The 17,834-nt window shown below is 41.6% G+C and overlaps 2 protein-coding genes across 7 annotated transcripts in view; one reads left to right on the top strand and one right to left on the bottom strand.

Moving 5' to 3' along the window:
* Positions 1-2,517: 2,517 nt before the first annotated feature.
* The window catches only part of LOC133155775 (rho GTPase-activating protein 42-like), a 41,086-nt gene continuing 25,769 nt past the window's right edge, over positions 2,518-17,834 (top strand). For all 4 annotated transcript variants that reach the window (XM_061281316.1, XM_061281317.1, XM_061281319.1 and 1 more), the window contains exons 1-3: positions 2,518-2,659; positions 6,349-6,461; positions 6,564-6,753. In XM_061281316.1, the coding sequence (XP_061137300.1) occupies positions 6,405-6,461; positions 6,564-6,753 (247 nt within the window). In that variant the 5' untranslated portion in view covers positions 2,518-2,659; positions 6,349-6,404. The remainder of the gene's footprint in view (positions 2,660-6,348; positions 6,462-6,563; positions 6,754-17,834) is intronic.
* On the bottom strand, positions 12,119-16,439 carry LOC133155778 (uncharacterized). Of its 3 annotated transcripts, XM_061281325.1 has the most exons (10): positions 16,100-16,438; positions 14,887-14,984; positions 14,543-14,677; positions 13,940-14,088; positions 13,702-13,838; positions 13,516-13,609; positions 13,254-13,377; positions 12,753-12,970; positions 12,497-12,677; positions 12,119-12,362 (listed from the first exon to the last, which is right to left on the bottom strand). In XM_061281325.1, the coding sequence occupies exons 1-10, from the start codon at positions 16,225-16,227 to the stop codon at positions 12,274-12,276; spliced, it is 1,353 nt and encodes a 450-aa protein (XP_061137309.1). In that variant the 5' UTR covers positions 16,228-16,438; the 3' UTR covers positions 12,119-12,273. The 3 variants fall into 3 exon arrangements, with proteins under 3 accessions (XP_061137309.1, XP_061137310.1, XP_061137312.1); XM_061281326.1 differs by lacking the exon at positions 14,543-14,677 and having other exon boundaries at positions 16,100-16,439; XM_061281328.1 differs by lacking the exon at positions 14,887-14,984 and having other exon boundaries at positions 16,100-16,436.

Below are 17,834 nucleotides of genomic sequence, written 5' to 3' on the forward strand. Positions count from 1 at the left end.
AAATTTGTTTGATATAGAAGAACCAGAGAAGTAATTGAAAAAGAAAAAACAAGATGAACCTAGTACAACTATTACGAAGAAGTTATGGAGAGAACTGCGTCAAAGAGTTTCGCCTCCTTGAAAAACTGACGAAAAAACGAGCTCGCTATAGGAACCACCTGAGGTTCAATCTACGCTGCCGAGATGAAGAAGTAACGCCGGCCAGCCTGACAATCAAGAACCCAATTCCGACCAGGAATGCGGAAAGGATTGTAAGGAGAGTGCGGATGGCTCTGGCCAAAGAAAGGATACGCTGCACAAACAACAAACTCAACAATATCAACGATGAACTACAGCGACGGACGGAACAATTCAAACACCGGTATGTCCTGGACAATGACACGGAAACAACACTACACGAACATTTCGATAATATACACGAACAGGAATTTGTCGCCACAAAAAACCGACACATCGGGAAATTGGACAGACTCATTGCACAAAAGAAGACACAACCGGATCACACACACATCAACGAAAAATGGATTCACAACATGTCACGCCATAAACTCACCCAGGCAGAACGCAGCATATTAGCAAAAGGACTCAACTACGCAATCACACCCAAAAACATACCCCACGATGATTTCATTTTAGCCACGGAGTTAGCATGCGAAAAAATACATAACCCAGGTCAAAAAGCAGCACTACGCAATGAAGTTGCAGGGATATTAAAAACGGCTAAACCACCACCCAGTAATATTACAAAACAGGAAGCAAACGCAATGATCACACTAGCGAAAAATAAAGACATTACAATCCTCCCGGCGGACAAAGGCAGAACAACAGTGATTATGGACACGGACACTTACGAAGAATCAATGCAACAGTTACTACAGGACGATACCTATGAAGTAATAAAAAAAGACCCAACAGAAGACAAGAAAAATAAACTCAAAGCATTACTCAAACCACTACTCATGGAAAATAAAATAGACAAACAGGCATACAATCACCTAATACCCACAGCAAACATCATCCCCAGAATCTATGGCACACCAAAAATCCATAAACCAGGTACACCTCTCCGCCCCATTGTAGACAGCATAGGGTCAGTCACATACAACCTTTCAAAAGCACTCATAGAAATAATAAAACCACTATTAGGACACACGGATCAACACTGCAAAAACTCAAGACAGCTTGCCACGGAACTCACACACATAAAAGTACAGAAAGATGAAATGCTCATATCACACGACGTCATTTCACTCTTCACAAAAACGCCCACACAACCTACCATACGCATAGTACATGACAGACTATCAACAGACAAGACACTCAAGAAACGGACAAATCTAACAGCACAAGACATCACCCAACTACTTCATTTCATCGCTACCTCCACATACTTTCAATACAGAAACACAATATACAGGCAAAAAGAGGGATTCCCCATGGGAGACCCACTTTCTGCCATCATGTGCAATTTTTTTATGGAAGATTTAGAACAGAAGGCACTCTTAACAGCCCCGGACACATACAAACCCACTCTATGGAAACGTTACGTCGACGACATTCTGGAAAAAGTAAAAACAGGACATACACAACACCTCACAGACCATCTCAACACCATAGACACCACGGGTAACATCAAATTCACCCATGAAGAGGAAACAGCTCGATCCATAGCCTTTTTAGACATTAACATACACCACACAGACAATGGTGACATAAGAACAAAAGTACACAGAAAACCCACACACACCGACCAATACCTCCTCTGGACATCAGAACATCCCACTATACACAAACTGTCAGTAGTCAGAACACTATACGAACGTACAACAATAATCACAGATCCGGACGACATAACACAGGAAGAAAAATACATACAACACGCACTCAAAAAATGTCAGTATCCACAATGGGCAATAACCAAAGGTGCAGAACAGGTAAAAAACAAAAAATACAAAACACAGGAGCAAAGAAAGAAACAAACAAGGAAACAGGAACCCAGCGGAATGGTGACGTTGCCGTATGTGAGAGGAATTACGGAACGCATCAAAAGAACCATGAAAAAATACAACATAAGCACACCTATCAAACCACATATAACACTCCGTCAGATACTGGTCCACCCAAAGGACAGAGTAAATCCGGAAAATAAATGCAATTCCATATACGAGATTCCATGCAAATCATGTAATAAATCATACATCGGGGAGACAGGGAGGAACTTCATCACAAGAAAAATGGAACACAAGAAGGAATGTGAGAAGGAGACAGCAACAAGACAAACAAGAGCAATAAAACTACAAGCAGAACAGGAACACTACAAGTCAGCCATCACCGACCACTGTAAAAGGGAAAACCACATCATGGACTGGGAGAAGGCCAGAGTCATCCGCACTGAAGAAAACAAACATCAGCGTTGGATCAGGGAGGCCATTGAGATCCGCAAGCGGGGCCCGAGGACCATCAACAGGGACGAGGGAGCATACATGCTCTCTACAACCTGGAACAGTGTTTTGGAGAGGTGAACTGACAGCAGAGGGCGTGACTCACCTGTCAAATCTGACAGGTGAGCCACGCCTTCATCCATCAGCTGATAAAGACGCGTCACAAACACATCAGTGACACTCTGATGAAGGCGGAAGATTCCGCCGAAACATGTCAGGTAAATGAACCTAAAACAAATTTGTTTGATATAGAAGAACCAGAGAAGTAAATGACTGTTTCTCCTTTTGAACATTTTATTCTACATTATTTATTATTCTCACGCATCGAGCCAAATGGCTGAAGTGGCTCTAATTCAGACGACAGTCGCGCGGCAATGAGTAAAATCGACGTTAACCCGTGAGTCTGATAAAGCGTCAATGGAACATCCCCGTTTCCATCGCGAACGGCCAAATGTGACATGATGCTGCAAAGATTTCCTTCCGTTGGGAGGAGATCAATAGCGTGTCGCGCTCTGGCACAAAATCGATGCAAAGTGCCTCATCTCGACTGCGACCCGACGACTGAGCCCGACGCTCCTCCGAGGCTCATCTCGATTTGCTGCACAAAAAGCACATTTACACAGATGCTAACATCTGGACATGACAAGTTAACGCTGAGAAGATGAATCTGTAAAAAATATTTGAACTGGCAAATTGATTGAAATGCACTCGCAGGCTTCATGCTACAAACGTAGCATTTTCCGCTGCCATCTGAGATGGCTTATTGTCCCAGCACGCCAAAATGTGCGTGTGGCGGCTACCTCGATGCTTTTCCTAGACAACAACTAGAAGTTGAGCTTTAGTATTCCGCCGGCGCACCTGGCGATGCGGCGGAGACGCTCTTGATTAGATAAATCACTCCGAGCGCCTTCCATCAAGCGAAAAGAATTACGTAGGCCACTGTCGAGCGTTCTTGGGAAAGGCTGAAATGCGTTTTTTTTTTGCATTTGGGCTTTTGGCTCCAAATGAAAAGCCCTTGAGTGTCGTTCATTTTCTCAGTGCCGCTTGAATCGTCGTCGATTGCGGGGAAAAAAGAAGTCTCGGGTTGGAAAATGATGTTGCATCCAAAACTTGTTTGCTAACATTGTTTTTCACAAAAAAAAAAATTACGTTTTAAGGACTCCAACTCACCAATTTGAGCAAGCGTGTGTACCCTGGGAAATTGATGTATTTGCTTATTTTATTGCTTTGGAGATTTGCCCTAAGTGAATGCAGGCATTTTTCAATATGCAACGGCGTCCTTCTCCACTTGCATTTTTTAACTGCGCCTTTTTCAAAAGACAGCTGAACCGCGCAAGGTTTTTATTTTGCGGAGTGCTGTGCATTTGCTGTCTGAACAACCACAATAAACTGTCTGAAATCGCCATGGAAACGGCAAATGCGAGGCCTGCAGTCGGCTCGCCATGTAAATAAGCAACATGGTGATTCTTATGTTCTGTTTTGATCCTTTCTTTATCTTTTTTCATTTTGAGTGACTTAGATTTCGTGTACATAAACTGTCGGTATAATCAATAGTTGTTTATATTCCTAGTTTCAATGCAAAATGTAATACTAAACCACAAATATCATTTCAAACTCATTTTACAAACTTCCTCCTCGGAACAAATTGTTTTACAGATTTGATTTTGAAATAAAAAAAAAATAAAAAATCAAATACACATGTAACAAAAATTCTCGCTAACAACCCAGGCTAAAATTGTCTTATCTCTAGATTTACCAAAAATTACAAATAGGTGAATTTGTGAATCAGAAACGAGATAACTGTATTCCACTAACATTGGTAAACTTTTTTATTCGTGACATTTCACGCCACATTCGTCTTCCAGGCCGTAACACATTCCTCCCCTCTCATTACAGCAAATGTCAAGTTGTTCGACTGCAGCGAGTCCAAATGTGAGGTGGCCAGCTAGCGGTCGCCTCCTAAGACGGCGCTAGAAGCGGCCGTCCATCCATTTTGCACCCAAAGCGCAGCTCGTGACAGAAACTCAATAATCCAAGGTCGCGCCATTTAACGCGCACAAAACAAAAAAGCGGGCCCAACCTCGAAGCTGCTTGACGCACGTCAGGTCGCGAAGATTTATGCAAATCGGCAAGGTTGTGTTTAACATGCTAGCTCGGTGTCGCCAAAGTTGCACTCAGAGACAATAATGAAACAGATGGAAGAAAAATGCAGAAATTCATCTTAAATAACAAAAAACAATGTGGGTGGAATTTTGTGAAAATATTTTCCAACTTTTAGCTTGAAGAAAGGTCTGCAGGCGGAACGACACATCCAAAAGATGAATTCCTCAAGAGGGCTATCTCCTCAGGGCCGTGACAGGGGCAGAGAGTCCCCCCCCACTTGCCGGCACCCACTGTGTACAAAATTAAATTATTAAAGGCAAAGTCACCGCAAAGTGTTTACAAAGCCGCCCATTATTCATCACCCGAACTGAAACGCCTAGAGGGAGCACGTCAAGGTCAACAACAACAAAAATTTGACAAAAATATCCATCAAATTTGTCAGCGGTCTGACACATAATTGACAATAGTGACCAAGGTTGCACGCTTCAAACTTTTCTTGCCTCATTCAGTTGAAGCGAAAAAGCAGATTTAACACAGATGACCTTTGACAAGCATGCTAACGCACAATGCTAAAATCCCATCAAAACCAGCATCGCAGTTTGGAAACCAATTAACGGCATTTCAACCAACATCGCGAATTCACCTACGGACCCCTTAGCTACGTCCTGCCGACCCCCGTGGCGGGTCCACGAAACCCAGTTTGACAACCACAGCAGGCCGCTTTGGCCTGGCAGATGCGTTTGTCGAGGCGGAGGTAATGGTGCAGAACAGCTCATCGGCTCGCTGGAGTCATAAAGCCCAGGGACGCCAGCGCCGGCGAGATTGCTCTGTCAAGAGGTAAACAATGCTAAAATGAGGAAGGACTCATTTGATAGGAAATGTCACAGCATGATTGGATTTATATATATATAAAATGTGTAAATTAGGGTCATTAATCATTAGCTGGGAAAACAGCGGCGGCTTGTGTTCTCCTCTCAGAAGGATCCATGCGTCAGCCGGCAACAACCTTAAAGAGGCTCGACGCTAATTTGACGGAAGACTTTTTAAGTGGACAAAACACCTGAGCAGATTCTGATTTGCGGCCATTTGCCTTGCAACCGCTGTCAAGAAACCTTCAGATGGGAGAAACTAATTTACTGGCAGCAACAAATTTAAATCAGAGATTTTTTTTTTTTATGTCCCTGAACGTTTTTAGCATCCCAAAAATATTTTTTGCCAGTAATCAGTCACGACCGGCTGCCATGACACAACAAACAAAAGACATCGTCATCCCACGAGAAGATTTTTATTATTTTTTCCCTCTCCTGGCAGTTTGGTGACCTTAACGTGGAGCAACAATGTCCACGAGCTTCATCTGTCCCTGATGATTTATCTGGACGCTACCTGCAGCCAAACGACCAATGTGGACCGACTTGTTGGTCGTCCGGCGTCAAATAAACAAAAGCTCGCACTCCTTCAAAGCAAAGCCAGTGATTCTGAATTTCTTTCTCTTTATTTGTCTCTGCTCCAGCCTCCTTAATTGAAACCCTAACCCTAATTAAAATTCTAACCGTAGCAGTCATTGTGGTTTAAAAAACTAAATCTGCCTTGGAACCCGACTTTGATACCTGACTTAAAACTCCAATTTAAAACCCTACCTGTCTTCAGACTCTTACTTTGAAACTTGGAACCTTACTTTAAGACCTAAAGATTGAAACCGAAATCTTGCTTGGAACTTAATTCTTAACCCTTTCTCAAAATCGTGCTTTGAAACCCGACTTGACTTCTATTTAGTTTCCCCACGCACCTTTCTTTCCTTTGGCAGCAAGGATGGTGGGCGTGGGGCCATGAGCCACCAGCAGGAGTCACACGACCACCGTGATGAACCTCCAACTTCCAACCCCCAACCTCGAACCGCAGCAGCCAAGGGACCAGGAAGTAAGACTCGGAGAAGACGAAAGTTAGTCGCCTGCAACTCTCTTTTTTTTGTCCCCCCCACCCACATTTTTATGTTTGTGCGGCGCGTCCACGCTGAGGAAGACGTGTGCGGAGGAGACCCTTCGGGCAAGAACAAGCATGGGACTCCCCACGCTGGAGTTTAGCGACTCTTTTCTCGATGGACCCGATTTCCGAGAGCGTCTCAAGTGTCATGAGATCGAACTGGAGAGGACCAACAAGTTCATCAAAGAGCTCATTAAGGATGGGAATATGCTTATCGGCGCGCTGAGGAGTAAGTATGAAAAAAACGCACACGCTCGATTTGACAAGAAATGCAAGCACGCGCTAGACGCGTCAATTTGCGTGGCGCGTCGTAATATACCCACGCAGATTATTAAATGTCATTTATTCCATGTGAGAACACGCGGAATTGTTTGTTCGTGCTTCTCGTCGGTTGCAAGATGAGACTTGCCTCGCGCAGAGGAGCGCGTTAACTTATTAGAGGCCCAAAGAGGAGTTGGCGAACTTTGCTTTTGCGCCCATAATGTGTGAAGATTGTGTTTTTCAAAGTTTTCACACGAAATAACATTTCCCAAAATATTATGCAGCAGCGTAATTGGGCTTTTTAAAGTCATGATACTCAAATGAGTCCGATTATCTGGCTCAGAAGGTAAATAAATACGCATGTAGGATTTGTCACTGTTTGACTGAAGTCTAGTGGAATTTTATGCACCTTATGATCAAATTGTCGAACCTGGGGGATGTTTGGGTTTGACGCAATTGTGAGTCAGCAAAGTCTCGAGTCAACAAAAAGGCATCTTGCTTTTCTTACAACTTCATTTGTCAAAATTGGCCAGCTTGCTGATAAAGTTAACTTCTGGTTACCTTGTTTGATTATTATTATTATTATTATTATTATTATTATTATTATTATTATTATTAAAGACTTACTGGACTTACCAGACCCGATTTGTATATAAATAGGTTGAACTAGATCCCCTGCAGTTGGAGAGAGGCAAAGTGCTGAAAGTAAAAATCAATCATTGATGGTTTTCAACTTTGGGTGCCACACTGATTTGAAGAGCTTCCAATCAATAGGAAGATGTGTTAGAGAGCCTGTTCTTTCTCTCTAGTCATGTCCTGAACGTCATTGTCTGGTCTTAACATAAACAATCATTTTTTATAAATAGCAAATTATGTGGAATTGTCTCCATTAAAGATGAATAATTATTTATGAAATTGGAGAAATCAACCATTTGAATTAACCATCTGCCAGCCATTATCCTAACCACTTACAAATAAAATAAAGGATGAAAAAAGAAAATTCAAGTAGAAACAAGGCACAGTGTTATTAAAATAGATAATTAGCGAAAAAACACACACTAAAACGTCCTAATGTATTTTTGATGGGCATATCATCCTGCAAAAACTGAGCATGAACCCGGTTAATTTTGGAAAAATAGCCAGCAAGAGAATAAAGAGATGCAGGTGGTAACAGAGGTCAAACGTGTTATTGGTCCTCGTCGACTCGCTATCACTCACAACTGTCAGCCGATGTTCAGCCACCGCCCGCGGCTTAGTTTCTGTGTCAAGAGAAGAGAACACTTGATTTTGGATGACATCTATGTCAAGCTGTTTGAGGACAATGGTTATTTATCCCCCTGCAAATCTGCTCCCATAAGATGCCACTAGATGGCGCCAAAAGTTGAGGCTGATAGGAAAGTTGTTGGTATCAAGGAAGTACGTTGTGATGATTCGTTTCAACTGACTAAGCTAGGTAGGTGCTAAGTTTAGCCAGAGTTGTTAGCAGAAGTTTTGGAGACTCTTTCCTATTTCTCGTGCACTTTACAAACCTTATCTTTTTTCCACGTTGTACTTATATATTCGCTGGCAATTGACGACTAAAAACGTCAATGGCAGCCAATGAGTTAAGGTCCAACCTTCAGTCTGTTTAAAATTCTTGCGGAACGGTTAAAAAAATTACCCCTATCTTTAACACCGTGGTGATGATGTAGCTTCGGCCCGGGAACGGCCTCGTTGGAGCGCCGGCGGTTTCTGTTGCGGCTTTGAATGAATGGCAGTCCAAAGCATCCTGAACTTATTGTGCCACGGATATAATTGATTCCAGCTGCAAGTGAGATCCATCTGCATCTAGCCAGCTACTTGATATTCACACCTGGTCCGGTTTCTATAACCACCGCCGCCGACTTGTATTAATTCCCTGGCGGTGGCCGCGCTAATTGAATACACTAATTACGCCTTTGCGAGGCGGGGGAGGGCCGAGGAGCGTGACGGCAATGACAGTAATGATGCATATTCGGCGGGAAGCCAGGTGAGTTTGTCTAAGCGAGGCACACAAAGACAGTTTTGTCACAATTTAGTTCTTTGCTGACAAAAGGCAACTCGTGCCAGATTTTTTGGTGTTCATGAGATGATCTTAAAATAACTATCTTAGGTGTGGTGGGAGTAGCGTTGGGCATCGCTGAACTTGATTCGATTCTGGTTCCTAGTGACTCGTCTCGGTTTTTTAATTTCACGAATGGTTTGTGAATATTACTGCCAATTCCTTAAAGTGTCGTTGTTGTTGTTGTTGTTGTTTTCTTCGCCACACTGCCATCTACTGGACACCGCTGCCATAAATCGACCCGATTGCGTGCGACTGCCCCCTTTGCTTGCCCGTGCCTGCTCGGCAATTCTAGATAAAAATAATGAAAGGCTGGCGTTATTATATACGCTGTGTCTGTAAACAAGCTTTTCACTTGTCGCGACACAGTGCATATTTTTCCTCCTGCAATGCGATACGAGCACACTTATTAGAATAATAATATGTTCCGTTATCTCCTTTTCGGGCTTTGGGACTCTGGGACGTCTCGGCGTTGATGTGAGCCCAGATGACGCTTGTGAGGCACAGCCACGGGAAGTGTCCTGTAAACACGCTTGCTTGTGTAACCATCCGAACGCACCCCCCCCCCCCCCCCCCACTCTCCCACTCTTCGCATTGCGTTTGGCCTGACATCTCTGGGTTGCTGCAGGGGAGGGGTGCTCTTCCGCCTTTGTGTGTGTGTGAGTGTGTGGCAAGGACTGTAATCTGTGTAACACATTGGATGAAGTCATGTCGCAAAGCTGAAGTTCTGCATTTCATATTAGCTGTACAGTAAGCCACACGTTTTTTTCTAAGTCAGCAAAGGTCCGATTGTTCTTGTTTCTCTCAGAGAATATTCCGGCCGATTTCTGCGAATGTTGAGTAAAGATTGCCTGTTGCAATATAGAGGTTAAGAGAATGGAATGAGTAAAAGAAGGTTTTGAGATTCCCAAGCCACATGGCGGTGAGAAAAGTTGCGTAGACTCTGCGATCTTTCAGGCTTGGCGTGGGGTGCCAGCGGTCTTACCTTAGTGGCACAATGCACCCCGTCGTTTCTAACCCCGTCAAGCCGGGGCGGCGGAAAGGAAAGAGAACCCCCCCCCCCCCCCCACCACCACCACCGTTGTAAAACATCTTCGTCCCCCAATCGCACATGATGTAATTTTATTTCGTTTGTGTCTCCGATTTAAGTCTGCACAAGAATGAACAGTAACACCTTGACCACCTTCTTCGGAGGGGTATCGGATATTTGCAAGTCGGTCCTTTTCACGATTCGACAGCCTTTATGATTTCAATATTTATCTAAGAACGCAACATGAAATCATGTAAATAAAATATACTCCTGCAGAGGGACTGATTATTTAATGGATTCATGCGAGCGGATTGCTCGGGGCATGTTTTGCTTGTTGGATAGTGTTTGACATTCTGCTACTCTTCAATTCAAATCAGTATTTTAGGTAGCATTTGTGTACTTCTTAGTGTATATACTATAGTTAATATTTAGGAATTATTTAAGTATTTCATTTAAGAGAATGTAGGTAACTTTGGAGTATTTGAGTAGCTTTTCATGAGTATTTTTGGTCGATTTAAAAGATATTCAGGCTACTTCAATCATCCCTATTTGTGTACTTTGACTTGTATTTAAATATTTAGGTAAGTTTTGGGAGTGTTTAGGTTACGTTGTCCGGGAACACTTGGGCCTACTGCGTAACTGTATTTTAATGTTCGTCATTATGGTGGTCATTGAAGAGACAAGTGTTTTTATTTATTTCATCATTCATTCATTCATTGAGCTGTTACTTGGTGTATAAAGTTTAGAATCACTGGATTGAATCAAATTGCCCTGCACTTTTGATTCCCTAAAGCGGTCGATTAGTTTGCCATGGCAGCATGTAGAGGCTGATATCTGATATCAGGAACAAAAATAAAAAAAAAATAAAAACCTTGACGTACAGTGCTGCAAGCAGTTCAATCAGAAGAAAATTTCATGGAGCAAATATTAGAGTTTAGATTGCAAATATAGGTCAGTGGCCTCAGTCTTAAAGTGTTCAGTAGCTCCTCGCGCGATGTTAGTGGCAACGTTAGCACATTGGAGAACCAGTTTTCGCCGATGGATCAATAGTTGCCTTTTGAAGGAGAATTCCAACACTGAAGTAGCATGCGACGTGTTTGGACAGGCATGCCGTTACCCTGGAGACGAGATTGCGGCGGCCTCCCGGGGAGGGGGCGTGGAGAAGAGGCGTCTCACCCGTCGGCCGCTAACTAGCGTAGCCGTTTCACGCGCGAGCCGAGAGCATCTCTTGTGATTAAACGTGCCGATGCCACCGATGGCTGATATTATTCTTGATCTGCCGTCGCCCCCCGCTGTGCCCGAGGATCATTTCAGCACAAAATAATCACACGCTGGCCTCGATCAAATGCTTGTCGAGTGTAATAAATTTAGAGGTGGCTATTTTAAGACCCTGAACGTTTTTCTAATAAGCGCAAAATGTTTTCTTTTGCCCGCGACTTGGTGCTTTCATCATATCGCTCCTCTCATGTCGCACTCGATGTGCTCAGCAAGACACCTTTGCCAGCTCATGCGGCTGTCTTTATATTTTATTTCTTTTTTTTTTATTACCCCTCCACTCCCGCCTGGCTGGCCGCAGCTCCTCTCCGCCACATATAATCAAAGTGTAACGCAGCAAATTCCCTCCTCTGTCGGCGCAGATGAAGACGAGCTACACAGCAAAAACTGGAGTGTTGAATCAACTCCCACAGAGTCAATTTTAACACTTTTTGCGGGTTTATATAGCTCCACACTCTACAGAGTTAAATTAACACTTTCAAAATAGTTAACTATTTAACACTGTACCTAGAGTTACTTTTTAACTCCCTAGACTGGGTTGAATTAACACTATATCGAGTTACATTAACACTATATCAGAGTTACTTTTTAACTCCCTAGACTGGGTTGAATTAACACTATATCGAGTTACATTAACACTATATCAGAGTTCCTTTTTAACTCCCTAAACTGTGTTAAATTAACACTATATCGAGTTACATTAACACTATATCAGAGTTCCTTTTTAACTCCCTAAACTGTGTTAAATTAACACTATATCGAGTTACATTAACACTATATCAGAGTTCCTTTTTAACTCTCTAAACTGGGTTAAATTAACACTATCGATTTACATTATATCAAAGCTCCTTTTTAACTTCCTAAATTGGGTTAAATTGACACTACATAGTTAAAAAAAAAAAAACAGTACAATACAACCATTAAAATGACAATTCCAAGAAAAATGCATTTTCAAAAACACAATTTATTTTAACTTTTCCCCCAATGCAGTCAGTTAAAACATGAGGGTAAAACTTTGAAGGCATGGTGGTGTTCAACAAACATCTCTGTAAATAGCTTTTTTGTCAAAAAATAAACGTCATCTTCAACCAGAAGTACATCATCTATTTGACAAAAGACTGGCATGTCTTCCTCCATGGAACTGCAAACAACAAGTCCACCTTTGTACTCAACACCATCGACTTTAACCCAACTTTAAAAAGAAAAAGAAATACACAGAATGAACGAACAATTGAAGTCCAGTAACATAAAATCAATCGGTCTTTATTAATCACAAGACTATTGAACTGTAATTGCTTATAACAAATTCTATCGAACAAAACTCACTTGGTGCCTCATCAAGTTCACTTCCTGGAGACTCTGCGGCCTGCAGCATTCGGCGCAGCTCAGGTGTTGGGGTGAGCCGCTTGGCCTCTTTGATGACGTTATCTCTGAAGAACGGATCCCATTTCTGGAGCAGCAGGTTGGAAACCTCCTCTTCAAACAGGAGTGTGAAGTCTTGATTCATCTATAAGAAAGCAAATGTACTACTACCACATTCAGCACATTTCAAGGCATTCTAAAAATCCCATTTCATACTTACCAATCCCTTTGTATCCAGGAATCTTGGGAAGATGGAGAAGATATCTTGAGTTTTGTCTGAGTCGTGGATGAGTTTTTGGCGATTCTGAAAGGTCTCTCTCATCTTCAGAAAAATTACGGAACTGTCTGTTGTATGGTTGAGCAAGGAGATGGCTTCCTGGTATGCATCCCCATCAAGCTGCTGGTCAACAACAATGGACCTGCGCACATTTGGGCCTCCTGAAAAAAAGCACACAATTCTTTCAAGAAAAAAAACAAGAAACACCCTAGATGAAGTTGTAAGAAAGAAAGAAAAATGAGGGGTACTTAGAGAAAGAAAGACAGTTGCGTAGAGAGAGAGATAGAGAGATAGAGAGATAGATAGATAGATAGATAGATAGATAGATAGATAGATAGATAGATAGATAGATAGATAGATAGATAGATAGATAGATAGATAGATAGATAGATAGATAGATAGATAGATAGATAGATAGATAGATAGATAGATAGATAGACTGACCTCCTCCTGGGGAAAAGCCAGTGGGGCTACTTGTAGATGCATGTCCTCTTCGAATCTTTCTCTGAATCGTTTTCAGACGCCAAGAAATGTATCCGGTGCTGCTTGCAGCATCATAGAAATGTTCCTAAAATGGAAATACATTCAAAATTAATGTGATGTCAACCTCATAAGCTACTGTGAAATTTCAGAATCTAAATGTTACTGTAATGTAGACAAAACATGAAAATTATGTAAACAGATAGTACAATAATAATGACTATACATAGCCTTTCTTGGAGTATGGGTCTTTGAGGGACGGGAACACTGTCACTATCCCAAGAGCGTACTCTTCTCGAACAGCTTTGCTGGGGAGTTGCCTGAGAAAAGATCAAATTAGCATTAATACAAGGGCCAAGTAGTTAACTTGTTAATAAAAAAAGGATAGTACAGACAAATAGAACACACATACCCGTGTTTATCAATCATGTGTGCCACTATTATATTGACCAACTTTCTTCTGGTAGCATCTGTTAGAGTTTTTGTTGTGTGATACTCTTGGAGGACCTCTTCACCACCTGAGCTGGTACCAAGGACATCTTCAATCAACTTTGAAAAAGAAGCAAAAAAACAAATGTGATAAACTGCCTTTCTAGAGTTTAAGGATGACAAATGTTGATTTTAAGAAACCTGTGAGTACTTAGCACAACCTTTCTAGCAGATGCTGCAGTAAGTGGGCCCTCAAGTCTTGGTTTCTTCCTAGGAACCTCATCTAGGAGTATAGTTGATGTACTTGCACATGAACTGAAGCTTGAATCAGAATAATCGGATGGAGAGGACAAGGAGCAATCGGAAAATTCTAAAAAAAAAAAAAAAAAAAAAAGAAGGGGGGTGGGGTGTTTATTTGCAGTATACAAAAAGTCATAGAAGATTTTTGATCTAACCAAGCCAACGGCACACCATAGACTCAACTCATTTAATCAATTGATTCTCAGTCTTGATAGGCAATTCAGAAATATTTTCAGAAATTGTTTTAAAGGCATGAATTAGATTAATCAAAAATACATTTGGTATTCATATTGGATTTATGTCAGTTAAAATGACATTTAAACCATTTAATAAAAGTCAGGCTGAATGTCCCTGTTGTGTAACCACAAAGAATGATATTGAATATTTGATCCACCTTTAAGTGTATTAAATGACTTAATTCTGAAAACATTAAATTGAAATTGTTTACTGTATTTCTGTACTTATAAATTTGCATTAGTGTTTTACACATTGCATTATGTAATTTACCCCTTTACATTTCTCACCGTCATTTGAGAAAACTGATAGAGTCACATTGCCTTGGCTGACAAGGTCACTGAAAATGTCCTCATCAACTTCTGTCCCTGTTGCATCTTTGTACACTAATTTTGCGTCAGGTGGCAGGCAAAATCTCTCGATGACTGGAAAAGACAAGATACATCTGAGTGGACCTTTAAGATAGCACTGATCTTGCCTCATTTCACATTCAATAATTTAATCCACCACTGTAAACAAATTCAGAGATAATCCCCTGCATAAAATACATTCCCTTTTCAGTCCAAATCTTAAAAGAAAGGGGCGTTGTTCTGCCCTTTATATCAAACCAAGCATAAGTAAAACAAAAACAAACCTTTGTCATGGAACTGCACAAAATCAAAACATCCATCAACCTCATCCAACTTCACATACTTCTGCTGTTGGCAATACCGAACCTGGATCAACATTTTTCTGAGACATGCAACAACAAACAAATGTCAGTAAACACTTAACATGCAAGAAATAATTATTTAACACTCACATAAACGTTGTGTATCATGCAAGAAATTGTTTCATTATTAATTTCACTGCATGTCTAAGATTAAACACATTCAGCAGCTGCTGGGAGGCTGTTAAAACATGCCACAGCAGGCCCAGTGGAAACGCTCTCATTGATGAACGTGGCAGCGACTAGCTGTAGTGACTGCAGCACATGCTACCGTAATTAACATTTACATTTGAGGCAAAACTGATTTATTAAAACATTCCCCTCTGTTAAAAGCTGGTTTTCAGCGACCAAACAAACACAACACAGCACCAGTAAAGTTGACCCTTTATAGTCTGACTGCCCACTACATTACCTACATTACCCATTAATCAGAGTTATTAACCACACCTGTATGATCAGAGCCTCGGACACTCGTCTCGGTGCAGTGGCACAGGGAGTCTGCCACACAGGCACCCAACTGCAATTGTTTAGGCTAATTATTTCACTCTAGCCGTGGCTCCTACGCAAAGTGCGGGGTTTATTGCATGAATTAACTCCTCACTTCGTGTTGGAGCCAAAGTTCATCCTGTCGGGGCTTATTTCTCCATAACAACCTCTGAACTGTTTATCCCTTACTTATTCTAGAGGGTTATGGTTAGGATTAGGGTTAAGGTTAGATTAATGGACGCAGAAATTAACAAGTGTATGGTCGGAGAAATGGGAAGAGGGAGTATTGGGCAGTCGGACTGATGCCATGCATGCACCCGCCATGAACTTCAAGTTAGCTTTTTAACATGTGCTAACGTTAGCCCCAAACTATATTCGACAGTTAAATATGAAGCCTTGTTTATACAACCTCTCAAGCACGCGTGAGACTTGGTAAAATGCAAAGGATAACATAGGAAACCGTTTTTTTATTAATGTTTATTTTTTAGCAAGTGGTAACGTTAGTGGTGAAGTTAACATTGCATTAAAAAAAAATCAAAACGTTCGCTGTCCAGTGCCAACCACAAAAAATGCTTAGCAAAGTTACATAAATATTCTCAGCAGACGTTTAATTCAATGTTATTGTTCCTACAAGTTTGATTTTGTAGCTTACCTCGTGTAAAAGTCCAACTCCGCATCCATTCCTGATTCCAGCAGCGAAATAAACGACGGTTGACCACGCCACGCACAGGAGACTATTGATTGATGCACGGGTTCACCCTGCTGAAAGCCCAGGGGCATAACACATGGGGTTACCTGGACTGAAGCCCAGGGGCCTATCAAGCAAGTTAACTCGGCCGAGATGCACTTTACATCTCTACAGAGTTGATTTGCTTAGGTTGGAATAACTCTGTTAAATAACTCCAACACTGAACACCATTTTAATCAGAATGTGTTAAAATGACACTTTGAGAGTTGAAATCAACTCTGACATGTTTAACCCTGAAATTTCAACACTCCAGTTTTTGCTGTGTATCTGGGGAGCCGTGACATCTCTACTTGGCCTTGAGAATGAGTGGCCGCTTTATTTGGGGCTTTTATCCCTTATTTCCCCGCTGTCTTGTAGAGTGGAAGCTAATGGGGTCTCTTGTGTTTGCTGCTATGTGTCAGCGAGACCTTTCCCTCGTGTTTACTTTATGGCGTGGGTTATTAAACGCGCAGGAAAATGTAAATGGGGACACAAAAACAAGAAATTGATATGATTTGTTTCATTAGAATAACAAATAGTTTCCTTTTTCAACATTGCTTTAACAAGCTAGCTTGTTTTGACACCTGCTAGCCAGAGCCTGAGCTGCTCTGTATTTGTCTGCAGTTGATGTTTGTTTATTTTTATTTTATATTTTGGTGGCTTTTCAGAAACAACGCAAGCAACATGTAGCATACGACCTCCAACTTGTTTCTGAGGTTTATGCCTGTTTGAATGTCAGGGCTCAAAGATCATCCGTCATTGTTGGGCCCGCGAGCGCATTTCGACCGGCGGTGAGGTATCGATCCCAAAATCAGCAGCCGCGCGTCGGCAGCATAATACATCTTCTGGAAGCTTTGCGCTCAACAGCACTCAGGGTCGGGCGGCCTCTGCAGATTTTACACGTGAGCATCGTTCAATGCGGATGCCTCACGAGAGGCTTTCAATCTGAGGTCTGTACAACTGTATCATGTTGTCCATGTCCACGCAGCGTATGAATCGAGTTGTAATTATAATAAAATAATTTTAAAGTCATCAGGGGCATTGGGAATGACTGAGCCCTGATCTGAGTTGAGGTTATTTCACAGCCGTAAGAACAGAATTGTGTTCTGGTGTTCCACAAGGGTCGCTACTCAGTCCACTTATTTTTACAGTATATACGCTGCACAAGTAGTGCAATGTAATAATAAATGTACAACATTAATCTTGTCACTTTTCTCTCAAAACCACTTTATATAAAGTGTCACATTTTGAGCACTTTCTCTCATTTAATTAGAAAAGATTTTCCAGTATGTGAAAAGTAATTGTTCCACAGTCTGAAACTATTTTCTCCGCCGCCACTCACTAATGAAGGCTGCGAATAGAAGATTGAAAAGAATAAACGCGGCTATTCTGGGAAGTGTCAAATGTTATTCGAGAGCAGCAGAGCTCAAATGCAAACATTTTGTTCGGAGATTATAATGAACGTATGATTATAATTACGATGTTAGAAAAAGGGGGAAAAAAATGCACTTTTTGCAACTGCTTTGACCCAAATAGCAAGTCGCTGAAGGTTTCATGAAAAGTAAATCAGCAGCTAACTAGCATTTTTTTTTTTTTTAAACTTCGTTTCCATGCAGACGTGATTGATTATTTTCAGACTACTTTAGTCCACATTGATGGA

Source organism: Syngnathus typhle, linkage group LG6 (genome assembly GCF_033458585.1).
Source record: "Syngnathus typhle isolate RoL2023-S1 ecotype Sweden linkage group LG6, RoL_Styp_1.0, whole genome shotgun sequence".
Classification (NCBI taxonomy): Eukaryota; Metazoa; Chordata; class Actinopteri; order Syngnathiformes; family Syngnathidae; genus Syngnathus; species Syngnathus typhle.